General features: G+C 43.1%; 1 protein-coding gene across 7 annotated transcripts in view; it reads left to right on the forward strand.

Moving 5' to 3' along the window:
- Window positions 1–21,918, forward strand: part of pld3 (phospholipase D family member 3) — a 62,682-nt gene extending 40,764 nt beyond the window's left edge. For 4 of the 7 annotated variants that reach the window (XM_060923566.1, XM_060923568.1, XM_060923565.1 and 1 more), the window contains 3 exons: window positions 309–474; window positions 1,596–1,695; window positions 16,495–21,918. In XM_060923566.1, the coding sequence (XP_060779549.1) occupies window positions 309–474; window positions 1,596–1,695; window positions 16,495–16,688 (460 nt within the window). In that variant the 3' untranslated portion in view covers window positions 16,689–21,918. The remainder of the gene's footprint in view (window positions 1–308; window positions 475–1,595; window positions 1,696–16,494) is intronic. The other 3 variants (XR_009654876.1, XR_009654878.1, XR_009654877.1) reach the window with 3 other exon arrangements.
- Window positions 21,919–22,288: the final 370 nt, after the last annotated feature.

Below are 22,288 nucleotides of genomic sequence, written 5' to 3' on the forward strand. Positions count from 1 at the left end.
ATTAAGAGAACAAGTCAGAGCTGTGTAAATAAAGAGTGCAAGTTAGGACTTGTTGGATATTTGTTTTGCATTTATTAATTTGGCTGATACCTTTATCCAGAGAATCTTCCATGCGAGTTCACTCTGAATACTTAGGACTTTAATTGCTGAGCTTCAAATGGCCGGCCACTCCAAGGGTTGGTTTGAAAGATAAAATGGGGGTATAATTAGAGTTCATGAATTAGACTTGAAGAAATGTTTGTAATTTGTGCTTTCTTCCACTAACACTGTTTAAAGGCACAGTTACTTTGACCTTGTATGTGTTCCAGATACTGGGGTGATATTGACACTGAGCTAAGGCGTGTGGCATTTGAGAGGATGATTTCTGTGCGTTTGCTGATCAGTTGCTGGAACAGCACCTCTGCAGTCATGTTTCCATTTTTACACTCGCTTGCCTCTTTACAGGATTCAAAGAGTAACCTGGACATTCAGGTGGTGAGTGACAGCAAGAATGCATGTAAAGGTTTCACACTGTGACACTCTACAATTATGTAAACACACAAGAGGTCAATTCCTCAAATATAACAGAGCAGAGTTGGATGCATAAAATCCGATTTCATTGTAGTTTGCATCTTGTACTTAGCATCTGTTTTCACCGCACGTTTTGTGTTTTTGTTTCCCATGACGTAGACTTTGATTCTGCACAGAATCTGAAACTAGTTCCCCATTTCAGTAATGTTTTTAACATGCCCTCATGCTTCAGCATTCTGTATTTGGGAGTCCAAGACAGCAAAATTGCCTTGCTCTTCTTCAAGACGCTATGCGACACATTTAACCTGAACTAATGGAGAAATAGAACCCTTATGTAAGACTTCCGCTTAAACACATGACCCCAGTCACGACATCTTTTTTGAACTGCTGCTCATGCTCCGTTAGAGGACAGCACTGTGACCACGATCAACACTATCTAATCGTGGTCACAGTGCTGTCCTCTAACGGAGCATGAGCAGCAGTTCAAAAAAGATGTCGTGACTGGGGTCATGTGTTTAAGCGGAAGTCTTACATAAGGGTTCTATTTCTCCATTAGTTCAGGTTAAATGTGTCGCATAGCGTCTTGAAGAGTCAGGGGATCGAGTCAACATGAATGTAGACAGAACAGGGGAAAAAAAAAACCTTTTCAATAAAAACTCAATTTCATTTGCAGCTGTTGATAAGTGTAAGCCAGAAAAATTAAATACATTGAAATAATGAGTATTTTAAAAAACATATTTGATTTCCTATATTCAAACTGGGCTTAATGTAGCAAACTTTTAAGCAAATCACCAAAAAAATAACTTCATCTATCTTGTGTTTTTGTGTTTGCTATTTTTAAAATACTACATTGTCATCATTTCCCTTTTTCGGTAAGCCACTTGTGTGCGTAAGTGTTATGCACTTCCAAGTTATGAGGGGAAGTCAATGAGAGCATTCTAAAAACAGTAATGAAATGGGGTATAGATCACATTACATGCACATGATTTTACAAACAGTGTAACCTCACAAATGCCAAATCTAGTGTCCAAACTGCATGATGTTTCCTATCATATGAACGTGTGTGTGTTTTGTTTTTTCTGCAGAAAATCTTTGTGGTTCCCAGCAGCCCAAGTCAAAAGAAAATCCCTTTCGCTCGAGTGAACCATAACAAGTACATGGTAACAGACAGAGTTGCCTATCTAGGTATGAAAGTGTGCTGTTAATATTCAGTATTTGGTCACATATTTACATGTTGGCACTTAATCACAGTTACAGATGGTCTGACTTAATCTAGAAGAGCAGTATTGGGGCCAATCCAGGAGTATGTTAACGGAAACACAATACACTTATAATACTTTTTTGTGCGCTGTTTATGACTGCAGTGTAAAGCTGTTTTAATGTGAAAAAAAAAGTCCAATGGCCACCTGTAATATACTATATGAACAATCTGATCATCATACCCTTATGTAGGTCTTCCCCAAACTGTTGCCAGAGCTTGAAGCACACAATTGTATAAGATGTCTGTATCTGCTTTCCCATTTAAAATTTTCCCTTTGCTGGATCTATGGGGCCCAGACATGTACACCACATTCCAAATTATTATGCAAATTATATTTTTCTCTGATTTTCCTAAATGGTCAATGCAAATGACAGTCAGTATAATTTTCAAGTCATCAGAGTATAAATCAAATTTTATTGAACAAACCTCCCAATGATAAGTGTTTTTTCAAAAATAAAAAAAAAACTCAAAATGCACTGTTCCAAATTATTATGCACAACAGAGTTTCAAAACATTTTATAGGCTGTAAAGAACTGAAAATGGTCATTTGTTGAATTTGCAGAATTAGGAGGTCATATTTACTGAAATCAAAAGCTATTTCAATCAAAACCATCTTAACAGGCCGAGTTACATGTTAACATAGGACCCCTTCTTTGATATCACCTTCACAATTCTTGCATCCATTGAACTTGTGAGTTTTTGGAGAGTTTCTGCTTGAATTTCTTTGCAGGATGTCAGAATAGTCTCCCAGAGCTACTGTTTTGATGTGAACTGCCTCCCACCCTCATAGATCTTTTGCTTGAGGATACTCCAAAGGTTCTCAATAGGGTTGAGGTCAGGGTAGGATGGGGGCCACACCATGAGTTTCTCTCCTTTTATGCCCATAGCAGCCAATAACACAGAGGTATTCTTTGCAGCATGAGATGGTGCATTGTCATGCATGAAGACGATTTTGCTACGGAAGGCACGGTTCTTCTTTTTGTACCATGGGAGAAAGTGGTCAGTCAGAAACTCTATATACTCTGCCGAGGTCATTTTCACACCTTCAGGGACCCTAAAGGGGCCTACCAGCTCTCTCCCCATGATTCCGGCCCGCCACCTCCTTGCCTTGTTGGGACATGGTGGCCATCCACCAACCATCCACTACTCCATCCATCAGGGCCATCCAGGGTTGCACGGCACTCATCAGTAAACAAGACTGTTTGAAAATTAGTCTTCATGTATTTCTGAGCCCACTGCAACCATTTCTGCTTGTGAGCATTGGTTAGGGGTGGCTGAATAGTAGGTTTATGCACAACTGCAAGCCTCTGGAGGATCCTACACCTTGAGGTTCACAGGATTCCAGAGGCACCAGCAGCTTCAAATACCTGTTTGCTGCTTTATAATGGCATTTTAGTAGCTGCTCTCTTAATCCGATGAATGTCTGAATGGGACGGATGGTATACACTCTCTCCACTGGAAGAGGGTGCATAGCACTTTTCTCAGTGTGTGCCACCCTGTGATGCAGCATGAGCAGCAGTTCAAAACAGTGGCTTCATGTGTCTCGAAGAACCTTCACCCTCCCTGGTTAGTAGCTGTTGTATGATGGGGGAGACCTAACTGGTGTGGGGGGGAACTGTCCACAACTACATTAGGGAGAAAATCAGGGAAAAATCCATTATCACTCACATTCTTTGAACAATTATTTTTAAATATGTAACTTTCTTAAATTCTTATATTACTGTTACAGTAGCTACTTTTCCTAGCATATGTTTGTGAGTGACATCTCAGCTGCATTTTAAATGACTGAATTATGGCAAATTTATACTGCAATAGCTGAACTCCTAAGCAAAAATAACTGCTATTTAATATAAAAACACTGATTCTATTAGGGTGCTCAGTGTGTCCTCCCAAAGTCAGGGAAACCATCAATATTAACAGCTGTTTATTTATAAAAACAAAGGTAACCTAGAACACGGAAAAGATTAGTAAGGTAAGGAAACATCAACCAAGGCACAGTAAAATCCTATAATGTCTTATAGGCGTATCAAAAATTTCGGAGGTGATTGTTATTAAAAGCTTTTCTAATAATGAATGTTCTGTTAAAACGTTAAGCCAGTGTAGAGAGGATATTTTAGTTCTATCTTTCCACTTTAGTAATATGACCTTTTTTGGCTAGCAGCTGTTTATAGTTTTTATCCCCCGCTGGCCGAAAGGCCCGAAGGGGGATTATGTCGTGGCGATATCTGTCCATCCATCCCGGGAAGGGTACTCGCATTCTGAAATCAACTCCTCTCACAATTTTTGGAGGAATTTCATGAAACTTGGCAGGATTCTTTGTTATATGTCAGTAGTATGCATATTGTAATTTTGTTCAAGTCAGTCAAATTTTACCAGAGCTATAGCCCTTGATTAGCAAAATTATAATTTGACAATTTCATGAGAGTGTGTTTTCCTTCTGAAATCAACTCCTCTCACAATTTTTGGAGGAATTTCACCAAACCTGGTAAAAGGCATTGTTGTATGTCAGTACTACACATATTGCAATTTTGTTCAAGTTGGTTGCATTTTACCAGAGTTGTGGCCCTTGATTAACAACCTTGTACTTTCACAATTTCATGAAGGTGTGCTTGCCTTCTGACATCAAATCTTCTCACAATTTTTGGATGACTTTCTCTAAGCTTGGCAAAAGGCCTTATTATACAACAGTAATACACATATTGCAATTTAATTTCGTTTGTGAAAATTTTACCAGTGTTTTGACCCTTGATTAAATAACTTGTACTTTGACAATTTCATGAGGGTGTACGTTATTCTGAAATCAGCTCCTCTCACAATTTGTGGAGGAATTTCACCAAACTTGGCAAAAGGCTTTGTTATATGACAGTTACAGTATACGCATATTGAAATTTTGTTTAATTTGGGCAAATTTTACCAGAGTTATGCCCTTAATTATTAACAAAGTTGTACTTTGGCACTTTCATCACGTTCATCAAGTTGCTTTCTGAAATCAACTTCCCTCACAATTTTAGCCCCCGCTGAGGATTATGTCGTGGTGATGTCCGTCCGTCTGTCCATCCGTCCCGGGAAGGGTACTCACCTTCTGAAATCAACTCCTCTCACAGTTTTTGGAGGAATTTTACGAAACTTGACAGGATTCTTTGTTATATGTCGATAATACGCATACTGCAATTTTGTTCAATTCAGTCGCATTTTACCAGAGTTATGGCATAGTTGCCAGTGGGGGATATTGTGCTCTCAGAGCACTCTTGGTTTCAGTCGTTTTCACACTTGTCTCAATACCATGTCCACTTTTTCAAAACTCTTCACACAGTGTGTTTTACAAACATGCACCTGAACACATCAGTTAACTTTTAGTGCAAAATGGACTAAAACCACCAAAAGACTTGAAAGGACTGGAGACCAGAGGTTTAAGCTGAGATACATGAAAGGTAGGGTGAACACGTCACATGGTGAGTGGTAATGCCAGTCTAACAGAACATGGGTTGATTACCTTCTTGATGAGGAAGGGTCCAAGGAACCTGGGTGCTAGCTTGCGAGAGACGGTCCTAAGTGGTAGGTGGCGCGTGGAGAGCATAACTCGTTGACCTACTCGGTAGGTGGGTGCCTTGGAGCGACGTTTGTCGGCCTGCCTCTTGGATGCTAGGGCGGAATGAATGAGTCTTCTCCGGGCCAATGCCAACATCCTCCTGCAGCGGCGTATGAAGGTCTGGGCTGAGGGTACGGTGACCTCCTCCTCTTGGTTGGGGAAGAGTGGTGGTTGGTAACCTAGGGAGCACTGGAATGGAGAGAGACCTGTGGCAGAGGGAGGGAGAGTGTTATGGGCATATTCAATCCAGGGTAGGTACTTATTCCAAGAACTGGCATCCCTGGACGCCATGCACCTGAGTGCAACCTCCAAAGCCTGGTTTGCCCGTTCTGCCTGGCCATTGGTCTGTGGGTGGAAGCCTGAGGAGAGACTACAGGTGGCCCCAATGAGTTTGCAGAAGGCTCTCCAGAACTGTGCAGTGAACAGAGGATCCCGGTCAGAAATAATGTCGGTAGGCAGACCATGTAGGCGGAAAATGTGGTGGATGAGTAGTTCTGTGGTCTCTTTGGCTGAGGGGAGCTTGGGCAGAGGAATGAAATGGACAGTCTTTGAAAAACAGTCAATAACAGTGAGGATGCATGTGTTGCCACCTGAGTTGGGGAGTCCTGTGATGAAGTCCAGGGCAATGTGAGACCAAGGTCGATGTGGAGTCGGGAGGGGTCTTAGCAAGCCGGCAGGGGGTCGATTGGGTGTCTTGTTCTGGGAGCATGTGTCACAGGCTGCCACGAACTCCTGGATGTCCTCCTTGATGGATGGCCACCAAAAGCGCTGCTGGATGAGTGACAGGGTTCGGGTGGCTCCCGGATGACAGGCCAGCTTGGAGCCATGACCCCACTGCAGCACCTGGGTTCACACAGGACAGGGAACAAATAGATGGTCAGGAGGAGTGTTGTTGGGGTTACCTTCACCAGGGTCCTGCTCCAGGGCCTTCTGCATGAGCATCTCAACCTCTAGAATGGTGGCTCCCACCAGGCAGCGTGGAGGAAGGACGGTCTCGGGCGGCTTGGACGCCTCTTGGTGGGACGAGAACATCCTGGGCAGGGCGTCGGGTTTGCCATTCTTGGAGCCTGGGTGGTAGGAGAGCGTGAAGTTGAACTGGGAAAAGAAGAGAGACCAACAGGCTTGACGGGAATTAAGGCGTTTGGCGGACTTGAGGTACTCCAGATTCTTAAACCTGTGCTTGAGCCTGGAAAAGGCTTTATCTGCTTCCTCCCCCCACTTTAACTTGGTCTTGGTCAAGGTCAGGGCTGAGAGAGGTCCGGCCACTGTGCTGAAGTCACGGATAAAGTGCCTGTAGAAGTTGGCGAACCCCAGGAAGCACTGGAGCTCTCATCTCAAAGATGGGGTGGGCCAGTCGGCGACTGCCTCCAGCTTGAGGGGGCCCATGTGGATATTTGCTGGAGAGATGTGGAACTCGCACTTCTCCGCCTTAAAGAACAGCTTGTTCTCTAGCAGGCGTTGAAGAACCTGCCAGACGTGACCCCGATGTTCCTCCAGGGAGCGAGAGAAAATCAAGATGTCGTCCAGGTAAACGAAGACAAAGGTGTTAAGAAAGTCTCTCAAGACATTTTTTTTTAAAGATATTTTTTGGGCTTTTTTCACCTTTATTGGATAGGACAGTGCAGAGACAGGAAATGAGCAGGAGAGAGAGACGAGGAGGGATTGGGAAATTACCTTGGGTCGGAATCGAACCCGGGTCCCCGGATTTATGGTGTGGAGCCTTATCCACCTGAGCCACGATGCCCCCAAGACATTGTTAACTAACGCCTGGAATACCGTGGGTGCATTAGTCAGGCCGAAAGGGACTACAAGGTACTCGTAGTTAGCCTGGCTAACGCGACTTCAAAGCTCTCCGAGCTATTGGTCTGGCCAAGATATTAAGCCCAACCGTTTCCCAGAGCCCGTGGTTGACCCGCCTCCCTGAAATGCCTCAGTTTGCTACTGGTCGAAGCCAGAAAAGGCTGTGACGAAGCTTAAACCAATCACATCACTCTTTCCTCTGACGTATGTGATGCAACGGGGCTAACTGGTAGATTAAACTCTTACCGAAGCCGGTCGGGAGCAAGGCGAAAACGTCCTTCCTTTCAATAAATACCTCCAGGGCTGCTCTTTGCTCCGTTTTCAATGAGAACTTCCCGTTGAATGCTTTCAATACAGCATCTATGCATAATAGATGCGGAAGCGTGAATGAAGTAGAGCCCTGCACTCCCGCGGGAGTCCCGCGGGACTCGCGGGACCCGCCGCAAAGCAGTGCGGCACGGGACAAATTTTGAAAGCTCATTGTGGGCGCGGGCGGGACCGGAAGTGCACATATGTGGGCGCGGGCGGGAGTGCACATATGCGGCGCGGGCGGGAGCGGTGATAAGCTGCAGTCCCGCTAACTAAAAACATGTTTGAAATAAAATTTATAAATTATTAATTTATGTCTATCATATATAATTTGTGCTGGATATTTTATTTGGCATTAATAAAAACATTTTAAGATGCCTATATTTGCAGAGGGAGTCAGATCACCAGATTGAGTGAGAAATGGCATCTTAAATTTGCCATTGATCACCGTAACGGGAAATCCTTTGATCATTCTAATGACTCGCCGTTCACACTCAGCTAGCAAGAGAACCATGAGTAAAGTGATTTACTGCTTGAGTTAGTCTACAACTCTAATCAGAGAGACAGGTTACACAGTGACGGTAGGCTTGACTCAATGCTATCCCAGAAATTCTTCCTGTAATATGCAAATTTGGCTGTCCAGTCAGAGGCGGCCAAATTTGCATATTACAGGAAGGATTTCTGGGATAGCATTGAGTCAAACCTATCGTCACTGTGTAACCTGTCTCTCTGATTAGAGTTATTCACTCATGGTTCTCTTGCTAGCTCTGCTTTACAATAAAAAAAAAAAAACATTGGTACAAAGCAAGCCCATTCACTTTTTTATGCTGATCAGAGAATTACAATGGTTTCCCATGTGACAAAAATGTGCGATTTGCTATTAAATATTTTAATCGCTTGACAGCACTAATTATTATTATTAGAGACACTACATGCTGAATTCAGAAACAAGGTAAATAATAACAAACGTGAACGTGAGCTGTAGATATTTATGCTCAAATCCACTCAAAGTAGGGGGCGGGGCACCATCACGCTGTGTCAAGACAAGAACTTTCCTGAGAAATAACGCGAACGTCTGCATCATGCGGGATTTGCGGGTGGGAGCGGGACAAAATATGGCAGGCGCGGGTGGGAGCAGGACTGAAAATCATAATTCTTTGTGGGCGGGAGCGGGACTGAAAATCATAATTCTTTGCGGGCGCAGGCAGGAGTGGGACTGCACAATGCGGGCGGGAGCGGGACTGAAAAATCCGACCCGCGCAGACCTCTAGAATGAAGCACTTCCAGCATAGATTCTGTAAACAATCTATGGCTTCCGGTTGCAGTTCTACTATGTCAGTGCCTTGAACACGCCTCTACCCAGGGCCGTTGGAGATGCTCAAAGTTGATTGGTTCCCGATTTTTCGGGAGCTTGGAAGAGCTGTAGATAGCTTGCCTGGCCAGACTAAGCTCGCAACAGGCCCTCGTGTTGCGTCACGCTTAGGATGGGCGGGCCCAGGCTAACTCATAGTGGCCTGTGGTGGTGTTAAAGGCTGTCTTCCACTCGTCCCCTTCCCTGATCCTAACTAGGTGATAGGCATTGCGTAAGTCCAGTTTAGTAAACACCTTAACTCCCTGGAGTAGTTTGAAGGCTGTGGTCATGAGCGGTAGTGGGTAGCGGTTCTTGACCGTGATGGTGTTGAGACCTCAATAGTCAATGCAGGGACGGAGTGACTTGTCCTTCTTTTCGACAAAGAACCCTGCCCTTGCTGGAGAGGAGGAAGGGTGGATGATCCCAGCTGCCAGTGACTCTGTGATGTATTTCTCCATGGCCTGTCGTTCGGCGGGTGAGAGAGAGTAGAGACGTCTCTTGGGTGGCGTCATCCCGGGCAGGAGGTCGAGCCCGCAATCGTAAGGCCTGGGAGGAGGGAGGGACACTGCTCGGGTTTTACTAAAAACTGGCTTAAGGTCCAGATATTCTGGAGGCATGTGAGAGAGGTCAGGAAACTCACTGGCGGAGGGCTGAGGTGGTTTGGCAGGAGGCAGAGCAGAGTTCAGGCAGGAGGCCAGGCAGGAAGGACTCCAGTCTAAGATGGTGTGATCAGTCCAGTTTAAGTGGGGGTTGTGTTTCATCAACCAGGGTAGTCCAAGAATAACGGGAATGTGAGGGTTGTTCATGACGTGAAGTTGTATCATTTCGGAGTGATTGCCTGAAATCCTTAGGGTGAGCGGGGTGGTGAGGTGAGTGATGGTAGTCAAGCCAGTGCTATTGAGTGTCAGGAAGGTGAGAGGGACCTCGAGAGCGAGTAACGGGATTCCGAGACCCTTGGCGGTGGCGGAGCAGATCAGGTTCCTGTCTGCCCCTGAGTCGATGAGTGCCTGAAGATGGTGATGCCGGTTGTTGTGCATGATGATAACAGGGAGCAACGGTCGATTAGCAGAGGACTGGTTCTGAGCATTGCCCACCAGGGCCCCTTGATTAACTGGTGGGCTCGTCCTTTTTAGCGGGCAGGCTCGGCAGATGTGTCCTTGCTGACCGCAGTAGAAGCAGGTCCCTATGTTCCGCTGGCGCAGTCGTTCCTCGGCTGACACCCGTAACCGATCTACCTGCATGGGTTCGACGGACGAGGCGGGAGGTGGAGAGAAGTTGAAGCTGAGGCGGCTCTTCTCTCTCCTCCATTGTAGGACTCGAGCGTCGATATGATTGGCGAGGTCCATGAGAGTGGCCAGGTCTGACAGCAGTTCCCAGGATACCATTTCGTCCTTGATGATGTCGGACAAGCCATGTAGGAACGCATCGACCTGGGCACTCTCGTTCCAGTCACATGACACTGCCAGCATCCGGAACTCGATGGCATAGTTCGAGGTAGATCGGGGCCCCTGCCGCAGCTTCATGAGCTTCCTAGCCGCTTCCCAACCGGACAGAGAGCGGTCGAATGTGTGCCTCATTTCCTCAGAAAACTCCTTGAAGCTGGAACAAAAGGACGCGTCGGCATGCCAGACTGCTGTTCCCCATTCCCTGGCCTTGCCGGTGAGGAGCATGATGACATAAGCTACCCAGGAGCATTCTGTGGGGAAAGCCATGGGTTGTAGCTCCAAGATCAGTGAACACTGAGACAGAAAAGATCTGCAGGTACCTGGTTCCCCACTGTAGGGCTGAGGTGAAGGAAGTCTCGGTTCATGGCGATCGGCGGTGGCGGGAGGTGAAGAAGGAGGCGGCTGGACAGGGGTAGGCACAGCTTGGGAGTGCTGGAGTTATGTGGCTAGAAGGTTGAGTGAGTTGGACAGAGTGGCCAGGTTCTGGGTGATCTGCTTGAGTTCCTGTTGGTGGGTCCTGAGGAAGGCTCCTTGCTGCTGCATAGCCGTTCTCAGATGGCTCAGTTCCGCTGGATCCATGTTGGCCAGAACGTACTGTTATGGGAGGTGAGATGTGGTGAGTAGGATCCAAGAGCAGAACACAGACCAGTAAATCCAATAATAAAAAAGATTTAATAGGAGTAAACAATAAACCAAAAATAATCCAGAAAAAGCTAGGGACAAAAAACGAGGCAGGCAAGGACAAAAAACGTCAGCATAAAAAATAGTCCAGACAAAAAACTTCAGACAAAAACGTAGCAAAACAAACATGAAAAAAGACAAAAACGTAGTGCAAAAAACTGTGACAAGAAACAGGCAAAACAGAGCAAAATCCAAGAAGCAATAATGGCGCAGAGACAACGTGAAAAACCAATGAGACATTCTGGCAAAGTCCCCTTCTGAGAACGGCCTTTTTCATACACAGCAGAGCAAACCAGGAAGTGAATGCCGGCAAGATGAAAGTCCCGTCCCGGATCCGGATTACCGCTGAACTGAGAGATAATAAATCTCCAGAGTGGATGTCCGGGGTGGAGCATGACATTACATTCAATACCAAAAATGCTAAATAGCATGCTTTCGGGGCGGCACGGTGGTGTAGTGGTTAGCGCTGTCGCCTCACAGCAAGAAGGTCCTGGGTTCGAGCCCCATGGCCGGCGAGGGCCTTTCTGTGCGGAGTTTGCATGTTCTCCCCGTGTCCGCGTGGGTTTCCTCCGGGTGCTCCGGTTTCCCCCACAGTCCAAAGACATGCAGGTTAGGTTAACTGGTGACTCTAAATTGACCGTAGGTGTGAATGTGAGTGTGAATGGTTGTCTGTGTCTATGTGTCAGCCCTGTGATGACCTGGCGACTTGTCCAGGGTGTACCCCGCCTTTCGCCCGTAGTCAGCTGGGATAGGCTCCAGCTTGCCTGCGACCCTGTAGAACAGGATAAAGCGGCTAGAGATAATGAGATGAGATGAGCATGCTTTCACTGTATACAGTAATTTGCACATATTGTCCATTAATGTCTCAGAAGTATACTGTTGGCTTGGCCTAATCCATCCTGTCCTCTGCATTTGGCCATAAATTTTCATCAACATCACACTAAATGCTTTCTCTTGCCATATACCAAGGTCAGAAAATCTCTTAGAGTGCCTTATCCAGCCCTGGATGTCCTCCACTGTTATGTCCATATACCCAGCATCCATTGCATCTTAAAGGAACATCTGGTCTTGTGGGTGGTGTTCATAATCTTTCCATCTCCATGGGGGGGGGGAATAAATTATATGTGGTATATATTTTAATTTATTTATTTATTTATTTATTTATTTATTTATTTATTTATTTTCAATGGGGTTGAGGAAAGGAGAGTATGGTGGTAGAAATAATGACATCATCCTGGGATGGGCTGTAAACCACTCTATGACCTGGCAGGAGTGATGAAAGGTCACATTGTCCCATACAGTCACAAATACTGGTAAATTCTGTCTGTCTTCTGAAAGTTTTTTATAGAATTCATCAAGAAAAACACTAAGGCGTGCTGTATTGTATGGGCTAATGATAGCCTTCTCCAGCTGCAATCCATTACTACATATTGCTGCTCACATGGTGATGTTAGCCCCCTACTGGCCTAGAACATCTACAGTTACCCCCTTCCCAATCGCATTCCTTTCACAGCAGCGTCTTTTTGCCAAGTTGAAACCGGCCTCATACACAAAGATGAATGTGTTAATTTTCACTGGCTTCAAGCTCCATGACTCTTCAGTAAAGTCGAGAAAGACACAAATGGCATAGTGTTTAGTATTGTGCACAATAGCTCAAAAGAAAATGTCTGTATGTGTCGTGCCGTTCAGAATTACCACAGATACCGTAACTCACCTGGACGTATTGGTGCCCAAGTTCCTTGACGCACTCAGAGTTCCTCTCAAATGGAACAGTGTACAACTGTTTCATCTTGATCTGATGTTTCTGCTGCACTCTTGTAATGGTTGTAGTGCTAACATTCTCATTGTTTGAAAATATGTTATCTGAGATGATGTTGTTACGTATTTCTTTGAGCCTGATGCTGTTGTTGGCAGTGACCATCTCAACTATTGTATCCTCCTTTTGAGGCATAAATATTCTTCCCCTTCCCCTGTGGGAGGCAACCACTGTGTCGTACAGTAGTGAGCCAAAGTACTACTACTGTATATGTATATACACATTAATCAGATGCCTTCAATCAGAATACTGTATAGGACCTATTGGTTTGCCTGAAAATCCTCACTGTTGATGTCACTGTGGACCTAGGTGCATGGGTGCAAGTTTTCCGGCATGTGTCGGAAGCTCCGTTTTTTTCGGTTCTGAAAAAGTAATTTTTCTAAATCGTGTAAATCCATTGAGATTTTCGGGGGGGTGGCCCTCTCACTGTCTCACTCTCAGCGTATTACCAGGTTACCACGGTACAGTCTCTGCACAAGACAAATCTTTTCATCTCGTCTTCGCCACAAACCTCCTTCAATTTATACGCCGCTCACCGACGAGCGGCCCTGACTAGCCCGTTGTTTCACGGTGTTATACATGTGTGATATCATGTTTCACACATGTAGCACGTTGTTCGATCAACACAGCTATTCCAGTGTATATATTGTAAAAAAGGTATCACAGCAAAAGCATATTAAAAATGGTTGTTTCAACATTTAAATTAGTAGTTGCTACAGTGGTGCTTGAAAGTTTGTGAACCCTTTAGAATTTTCTATATTTCTGCATAAATATGACCTAAAACATCATCAGATTTTCACACAAGTCCTAAAAGTAGATAAAGAGAACCCAGTTAAACAAATGAGACAAAAATATTATACTTGGTCATTTATTTATTGAGGAAAATGATCCAATATTACATACCTGTGAGTGGCAAAAGTATGTGAACATTTGCTTTAAGTAGCTGGTCTGACCCACTTGTGCAGCAATAACTGCAATTAACGTTTCCGGTAACTGTTGATCAGTCCTGCACACCAGCTTGGAGGAATTTTAGCCCATTCCTCCGTACAGAACAGCTTCAACTCTGGGATGTTGGTGGGTTTCCTCACATGAACTGCTCGCTTCAGGTCCTTCCACAACATTTCCATCGGATTAAGGTCAGGACTTTGACTTGGCCATTCCAAAACATTAACTTTATTCTTCTTTAACCATTCTTTAGGAGAGCGACTTGTGTGCTTAGGGTCGTTGTCTTGCTGCATGACCCACCTTCTCTTGAGATTCAGGTCATGGACAGATGTCCTGACATTTTCCTTTAGAATTTGCTGGTATAATTCAGAATTCATTGTTCCATCAATGATGGCAAGCCGTCCTGGCCCAGATGCAGCAAAACAGGCCCAAACCATGACACTACCACCACCATGTTTCACAGATGGGATAAGGTTCTTATGCTGGAATGCAGTGTTTTCCTTTCTCTAAACACTTTCTCTAAACGCTTCTCATTTAAACCAAAAAGTTCTATTTTGTTCTCATCCGTCCACAAAATTTTTCCAATAGCCTTCTGGCTTGTCCACGTGATCTTTAGCAAACTGCAGATGAGCAGCAATGTTCTTTTTGGAGAGCAGTGGCTTTCTCCTTGCAACCCTGCCATGCACACCATTGTTGTTCAGTGTTCTCCTGATGGTGGACTCACAAATATTAACATTAGCCAATGTGAGAGAGGCCTTCAGTTGCTTAGAAGTTACCCTGGGGTCCTTTGTGACCTCCCCGACTATTACACGCCTTGCTCTTGGAGTGATCTTTGTTGGTCAACCACTCCTAGGGAGGGTAACAATGGTCTTGAATCTCCTCCATTTGTACACAATCTGTCTGACTGTGGATTGGTGGAGTCCAAACTCTTTAGAGATGGTTTTGTAACCTTTTCCAGCCTGATGAGCATCAACAACACTTTTTCTGAGGTCCTCAGAAATCTCCTTTGTTCATGCCATGATACACTTCCATAAACATGTGTTGTGAAGATCAGACTTTGATAGATCCCTGTTCTTTAAATAAAACAGGGTGCCCACTCACACCTGATTGTCATCCCACTGATGGAAAACACCTGACTCTAATTTCACCTTCAAATTAACTGCTAATCCTAGAGGTTCACATACTTTTGCCACTCACAGATATGTAATATTGGATCATTTTCCTCAATAAATAAATGACCAAGTATAATATTTTTGTCTCATTTGTTTAATTGGGTTCTCTTTATCTACTTTTAGGACTTGTGTGAAAATCTGATGATGTTTTAGGTCATATTTATGCAGAAATATAGAAAATTCTAAATGGTTCACAAACTTTCAAGCACCACTGTAGATGTTTTGAAATATCAAGCCTTGTACTTGAAATATTGTTATTTCAGATGAATTGATGAAATGTATTAAACATTTGATGTGAATATGCAAATCATATAACTATTAATATTATAAATGTTTGCATGAGATTGCATGAGAGACAACCATTTTAACTTGTAATTTATTTTTTTTTCGAGCCCTAAGGGGGGGCTCACCACCCTTTGTAACCCCCCCCCCCCCCGCATGGCTATGCCATGCACGTCTGACCTTGTCAGACTTTTCAGGTTTTTGAAAATTTTATACTTGCACCCATGTAGGTGAGTTTGGTTGAACCCTCAAACTTGCATCCCTGATGGACAGACTATGATTTACCACATGGTCACTTATTATGGCTCTGATTTCATCAGAAACAACTGTTCTAGGTCTTTTGCGTTGCCGTCTTCTTCCTCTGCCTCTTGCTACATCCATTTTACTCACATACACGACTACATAAGGAAAGCAAATGGTAATCCAAAGATGGCTTCTTTTGTGTATGTGGTAACGGGACACAAACAGAAACACCTGGGTAGGTCTTTAGCTGAAACGGCTTATCCAGCTGCTGAATTTTGAACAAAAATTTAGAATTTCACATGTCCAAATATGAAATATACTGTAAACGTCACCACTTTCATACAGATAGTAACAAGGGTGCAAATAAACTGAATTAACCTTCAGCTAACATCAGAATAATCTGACAGTAATTCATGCTTTACAGTAGTTTACGAGTAATTTGTTGAAATGCAGCATATTTCCATCAAACATGACTTAAATTTTGTTAGCGTTTGAACCGAAAGTTAACTGTTTTGAACAGAGTATCTAAATGTCTGCAAAAATTGTGCTGGTGGTGAATATTGACAGAGGTATTGATGAATTTTGGAAGAAGTTGTCACTGAATGCATTTTGTATGAAAGCAATGCAAAATAATTCTCAGTTTATCTCACAGTCTACAGATATGGTGAATGTGTTAAGTGTTGAAAAAGTGAACATGGTATTCGTTTTCACAAGTGTGAAAATGATCGTAAAAAAATTTTTAATTATTCTTTTTTTTTTTTCGCTGTCCTTCTGTTGATGGCAACTCATAAGCCCTTTGTGGGTAAAAATCATTTTTAACAAATATGCTTTAAGTGTAATGAGTCACTGGCAAGTTTTGAGTGAGATGCAGCCATGATTCACTTGCTCCATTCATTCCACACATTTTACCATTATTTGTTTTGGAATTTGGAATTTAATATTTAGTACATAATATTAAATGTTTGTTTAGGAGAAATGTGTTCCTTCTCACAACAAACAGCCTCTGGATGCAGCATTCACCCATGAAGATGTAGAGTGCAAAGATTACAATAGGTAATCAGATTGTTTTTATTTGCTCCATGTTGCACAGGAACGTCAAACTGGTCCGGCGATTACTTTGTGAACACAGCGGGCTCAGCTTTGGTGGTGAATCAGACTTCGACCTCATCCTCAGAATCTCCAGTGCGAAAACAGCTGCAGGCTGTGTTTGAAAGAGACTGGGATTCTTCCTACAGCACTCCACTCAAATACAACAGCAACCTTGAGCAGATATGTGAAGTATAACACTGAACCAGCAGGGGGCACATTAAAATGCCCTTGTGTTCCCCAGCGTTGTTTTAATGCAGCCTTGTGGACTTCAGCTAACACCTAGGCCATGTAAAAGGAGGAGTATGGGGAAACACACTCAACCTCTGCAGCTGCAACAATGTAGCTGAAAGGATTTCATCTCAGATTTAAATACTTGGTTGCCTTTACATTAATTTCACTGTGCTTGAGTGTGCATGTGACAAAGGCTTCTTCTTCTTCTTCTAAAAAAATTGCAAGTTGACATTATATTACAAAATGCAGCCTGAACACAAATAATGAAAGAAAAATGTTTGTCAGATGGTACAGGCTACTTTTTGATTTAGTTGTATTCTTGAATTCTACAATGATCTTGACTTGATTGCCACTCCAGCATTTATCTAACCAGCTTCACTTGAGATTAACAGAATGGCCAGTAAGATAGCAACTACAGGAACGTCAATGAGAAGAGTGTGTGGGGGTGGGGGTGGGGAGGGGGATTAGAACAGAGGGCATGATGTTCAGTCCAGTGCATAATTAACTGTTTTCTCCTTGCATTACATAAACCATAACACATAACCAACACAATGAACATAATTGCAGGAACTTCAATGAGGAATAGTTACATATTCATTTCTAAGATTGAGACATTTAATGTCCTTTTTTTTAAAATCATGACTCAGTTATTACAGATAGCATTAAAATCCACTTGCACTTTGGCACAAAGCAAAGGTTTGGCCAAAAATAAAAGGTACGCACTGTCCCCCCACTCCAAATTTAGTCAGTCAACCAAGATGTGTTTGGTGTTCAGGTAGGAGGTGTGGGTTTCTGATTTCTAAAGGCTAAATGCAGGCATGTAAATTAGAAGTGATTTGGATTATAATAAATTTGTCTGACTTGTTAGCTACATTGCTTTTGTAACTGCAGAAGCAAACTTCAGATCAAGCTTGTCTTAGCTGTTGATTGATGATGCACTGAATGCAGTAATGCGTTCTTTTGCCAAACTATCAGGGTTGTTTTACAATCAGGGTACAAAGTTTGTGTCACAGGGGTCCAAAATTCAAATTGATTCAAACTGGTTCTTGTACCAGTTTTTAAGTGAAGGACACGTTAAAAACAGATTTCAGGTAATTTTTTGACATATGTGTATGGTAGTTTTGTGTAATCTGTTATAAGATAAAGAAGATTAAGTGTAGCTTTAAGCAGGGCTGGGAGAAACAAATAAAGTGATTCTCGGAGAGGACATTTTTTTTGACAATTCAGAATCCACTACTTCCATAGTGCTTTTAAATATAAGGCTGTAAGCTTTGTGTTAGTTGTCTCTAATATTTATGTCCCAATATCTTGACCACATTTTGGGATGAAAATAATCATTTTAGATATGTTATTTTATATTGAAAGATTAGCTGTCTCGGAGAGGACATTTTTTTGACACAATTACATACTAATTTGATCAAAATAGTCTGAAAACTTACTGGCATTCAACATTAAAACTTAACTATGTTTCCAATGATATGGAACCAAATATTTGTTTTATGGTATAAAGAATGATTTAAGTGCATCCCTTTTGGAGCTACCTGTGGTCAAAAAAGCACTTTTTCTAAATGACACGAGTAATTTTGCTAAATATGACATATATTGCCATACATTCACCAAAAATAACATTATCACCAATTTTTTTTTTTGCATGGTAGAGCTATCACAAGGCTACAATAAACAACCAAGTTTATTTAGTCAAGTCTTTTGATATTGAAGATAATAAGTGTTAAATGTGGTTTTTAGCTTGCGTACCCTGATTGTAACACAACCCGTCACTCTTACAGACATAGTAGCAATCTATTATTTTGGCTTTTGTAGCAAAGAGAATTTAAACACTGTACCTGGGCAGATCATGTTTTTAAAATTTTCGGCTAAAATATTAAGAAATTAAACTGGTATGAATGTTATTTTCTCAGGTAAATCTATGGCTGGTCACTGATGCCCAGAAACCCCAAAATAATAATACTGCTGTCATTTACCAGCCTTAAATGTGTTACTTGAAATGCATTACCATTTGTACCCATTATGTTTTGGCTTTTCTTTTCAGTGAATAAATATTTTTACTGACTTTTCCCCTCGACAAGGCTATTCTGTAACCAATTCTGAAAAAATATATATATAGGTATAGTACAGATGTACTCCACCTACACCTAAGGGACATTCTACAGTGGTCCCGAAACCCAGGAAAGGTGGAGCACAGAGGACGGCAGGACAAAGCTTTAGGTAAGGAACAGGCTTTATTGCCAGACTTTTCAGTTTAACAATATTTCCCAAAACACACACACACGCTGTGTTCTCGTCCCGGGAAGAGCTTCCCTCTGCTCTCCCTCTGTCTCCTTAAATAGGGCGCAGTTACTGGGAAGCCACACAAACACAGGTTAATTACCATCAGGTGTAGTGATTCTGCCACTCACCTTCCCTGGCTCCGCCCTCCCGTCACAGACCGGCGCTTGACCACGCCCCCGCTGCCACAGCCATGTAATGTAATATAAATGCCTTCACTCACTGTTCTGTCCTCCAAATAGGTTTTGAATGATCCCTGCTGAAATACTCATCCCCTGTTCTTCCCAGATTGTCTGTTTTAACTCTGCCAGATGTTTTTCCCAATCTCTGCCAATTATTCATGACATCTGTTTTTCGCCAGATGTCATACACTGTCTTGAGCTTGTATGACATCTGTTGTAATGGCAGAAATTAAAAATTATAATTTTTTTTAAAGATTAAATATTTTTTCAGTTTTCATGCATTTAAAATAATATCACATATCAATGTTCAAGGGGTGACAAGTTTTGAGCCTCCAAGAAATGATAGCCAATAGAAATATTTTAATGCTTTATTTTTGAACATAATCTCCCTTCAAGTCAACACACTTCTTCTACCAGTGGTGGACTGCCTGGATCCTACTGGAGTAGAAGTCTTTATTTTAGGCTTTGAGGTAGGCATCCATGGCCTCCTCATTGGTGGCTGTGACAGCGGGGGCGTGGTCAAGCAGCAGTTTGTGAATGGAGAGAGAAGCTGGGGAAGGTGACTGGCAAAGTGGAAGCACCTGTGTTAAATTAATGTGCTGTTTGTGTGCAGTAAAAAGGAGATAAAAGGGGAGAGCAGCAGAGTGAGTTTTCTTCTTCCCCCTGATTGATGTCATGCTCATGCAGTGGTGCACAGCACCTCCAGGGAAAACTGCTGAAAAGCATTTTTGTGTAATCTGGTTGTGTGCAAATAAAATTTGAGTTTGAACTTGATCCCACCTGCCTGTGTTTCAGTGTTCACAGTAATCAGGGAAGTGTTACAGTGACAGTCTGGCCAGATCCTTTTTCAGGTTCAGGAACAGGTGGAAGTCAGAGGGTGTGAGGTCTGGTGAGTATGGCGGATGAGGAACAAGCTGGAAGCCACAGTCATGGATTTTTGCCATCGTCACCACTGAGGTGTGGGCCGGAGCATTGTCCTGATGGAACAAGACCCCTCTGGTCAGCATTCCTTGCTGCCTCTTGATTCTCTCACGTAGATGTGTCAGCAGGTCAGCATAGTATTGTCCAGTGATAGTATTGTCCAGTGACTATGTGTGGTCCTTTTGGAGGTAATCTAACAGCAACATGCCTCGTTCATCCCAGAAAACAGATGCCATGACCTTTCCAGCCAAGACCGTGACCTTGGCTTTCTTTGAGGTGGGAGAGGAGGGGTGCTTCGACTGCTGTTTGGTTTCAGGATGGTAGTGATGAACCAAGGACTTGTCCATGGTAACAAATCGAGCCAGGGAATTTTCCGGATCAGCTTCAAAGAGTTCTAAATTGTTGGTAGACAGGGTGCACTGTGTGCGCTTCTGTTCCTCGGTCAGGAGATGTGGCACCCAGTGAGCGCACACTTTCGACAAGCCGAGCTCGTTCCTCAGAATGTTGTCGGCTAGCTCCTGGGGGACACCCAAACTGTCTGCTATTTGATGAGATGACAGTCAGCAATTTCCTATAACCATCCTGAGGACAAGGTCAAGGTTCTCTGGTGTAAACATGGTTGATGGCCTCCCTGACCTTGGATCGTTGTTGAGGCTCTCCCTGCCACACTTGAATTCTCTGACCCAATGTTTGACCATGGCATACAAAGGAGCATCTTCCCCTAATGTGTTCACCATAACTTTTATGGATCTCAGATGGCGTCATGCCTTTCAACCGAATGTGGGGCTCTGTTATTTGCAACACAGGCAGTCACGCAATACAGGTAATTACATGAGGCAGGTCACATGACAAACCAGGACATTTATAAAAGTTTGGTAGATCAGACTCTTACACTCTCTTGGTGCTAATGCTTGCTACTGCTGCTTTGAGTTGGGCTCCCCTTTCATGCAGGGCGATTGCTAGAAGCATGTTTCCCTCTTCATGGAGGACACAGAGGCTACTGCATGGCATTTTAATATTGATGTGACCCCCTATGAGCTGCTGGACTATAGATGTTGATGCACTGGTAAATTATATAATTGTGTTTATTGTTTTGTACTGATATTTAAAATGGGTTTACTATATATATATATATATAATATAAATAATTTTTTTTTTTTTGCAGCATTGGAATGTTCCCTTTGCCCTTCCTGTGTTCTTGTGCTGTGGAAGTATTGAGCATTTGTGCAAAGTAGGCTTATATTTGCTGGTCATGTTTGGATATGTTGTGCTGTTAAATGAAGCTAGGAACTAACATGCCTTGTTCTCTTTTAAAACAGACCAGGCCAATCACTGTTTTACTGTTCATGTTTGTTTTCTTTTGATTTTTAGTTTTGTTTATCTTTTATTACCTGCCCTGTATGCTTACTGGGTATTGTCAAGGAGTCCATTCCTACTGCAGTATTTATAGTTAATCTAGCATCTTGTGCTATTGATGGTGGTGGATGCCGGTTGCTCTCCTCGCTCTCTATATCCCTCACGTAGGTTGTCCTTGTACAAGGCCAGATCCGCACTGACTTACTGCTCCTTTACTGGGGGGCGGTGGCACACTGTATTGGTGTGTAATGTTGCATGCTTTGTTTGGTGTTGGGTTTGTTGTCTCCTTTTCTGTCTCCCACTAGGGGCCTCTTGAGAGGGGAGCTGTGTGTGCCGATCCAACCTTTCTATTTTGAGGAGAATCAGCCGGTTATCCTCTGCAGTCGTTTTTATTTTTATACATACTGTGTATTTATACTAATTTGTAATAAATTTGAACTGTTTATATACACATGCCTCTTGTCAACTGTCCCTTTGCGGGGAAGGCCTAGAACCAGCCACACTGTACCTAAGGAAAGATTAGGGGTTTCTCCTGCCCTTTATCAGGAGGTGGTGTAGTCAGACAGTAAAATAGGTATTCTGCATGTCTGGTACCACATGAAGACACTTGATCACAGACCAGTACTCAAGTTTCTCCATTTTCTTGATGCCTGTCATGTGTATTCACTTCGAGAGCCCGCAAAAAGAAAATAGTGTTAGGATCATTTAAACTTGGGGAGCACAATAATGTTATTTGGCAGATTATGTAGACTAAATTTAATTTGCCTATCTCACGGTTTTCTGGGTGAGGCTCAAAACTTATCAGTCACCCCTCATATT

This window comes from Neoarius graeffei, chromosome 6, assembly GCF_027579695.1.
Source record: "Neoarius graeffei isolate fNeoGra1 chromosome 6, fNeoGra1.pri, whole genome shotgun sequence".
Taxonomy (NCBI): domain Eukaryota; kingdom Metazoa; phylum Chordata; class Actinopteri; order Siluriformes; family Ariidae; genus Neoarius; species Neoarius graeffei.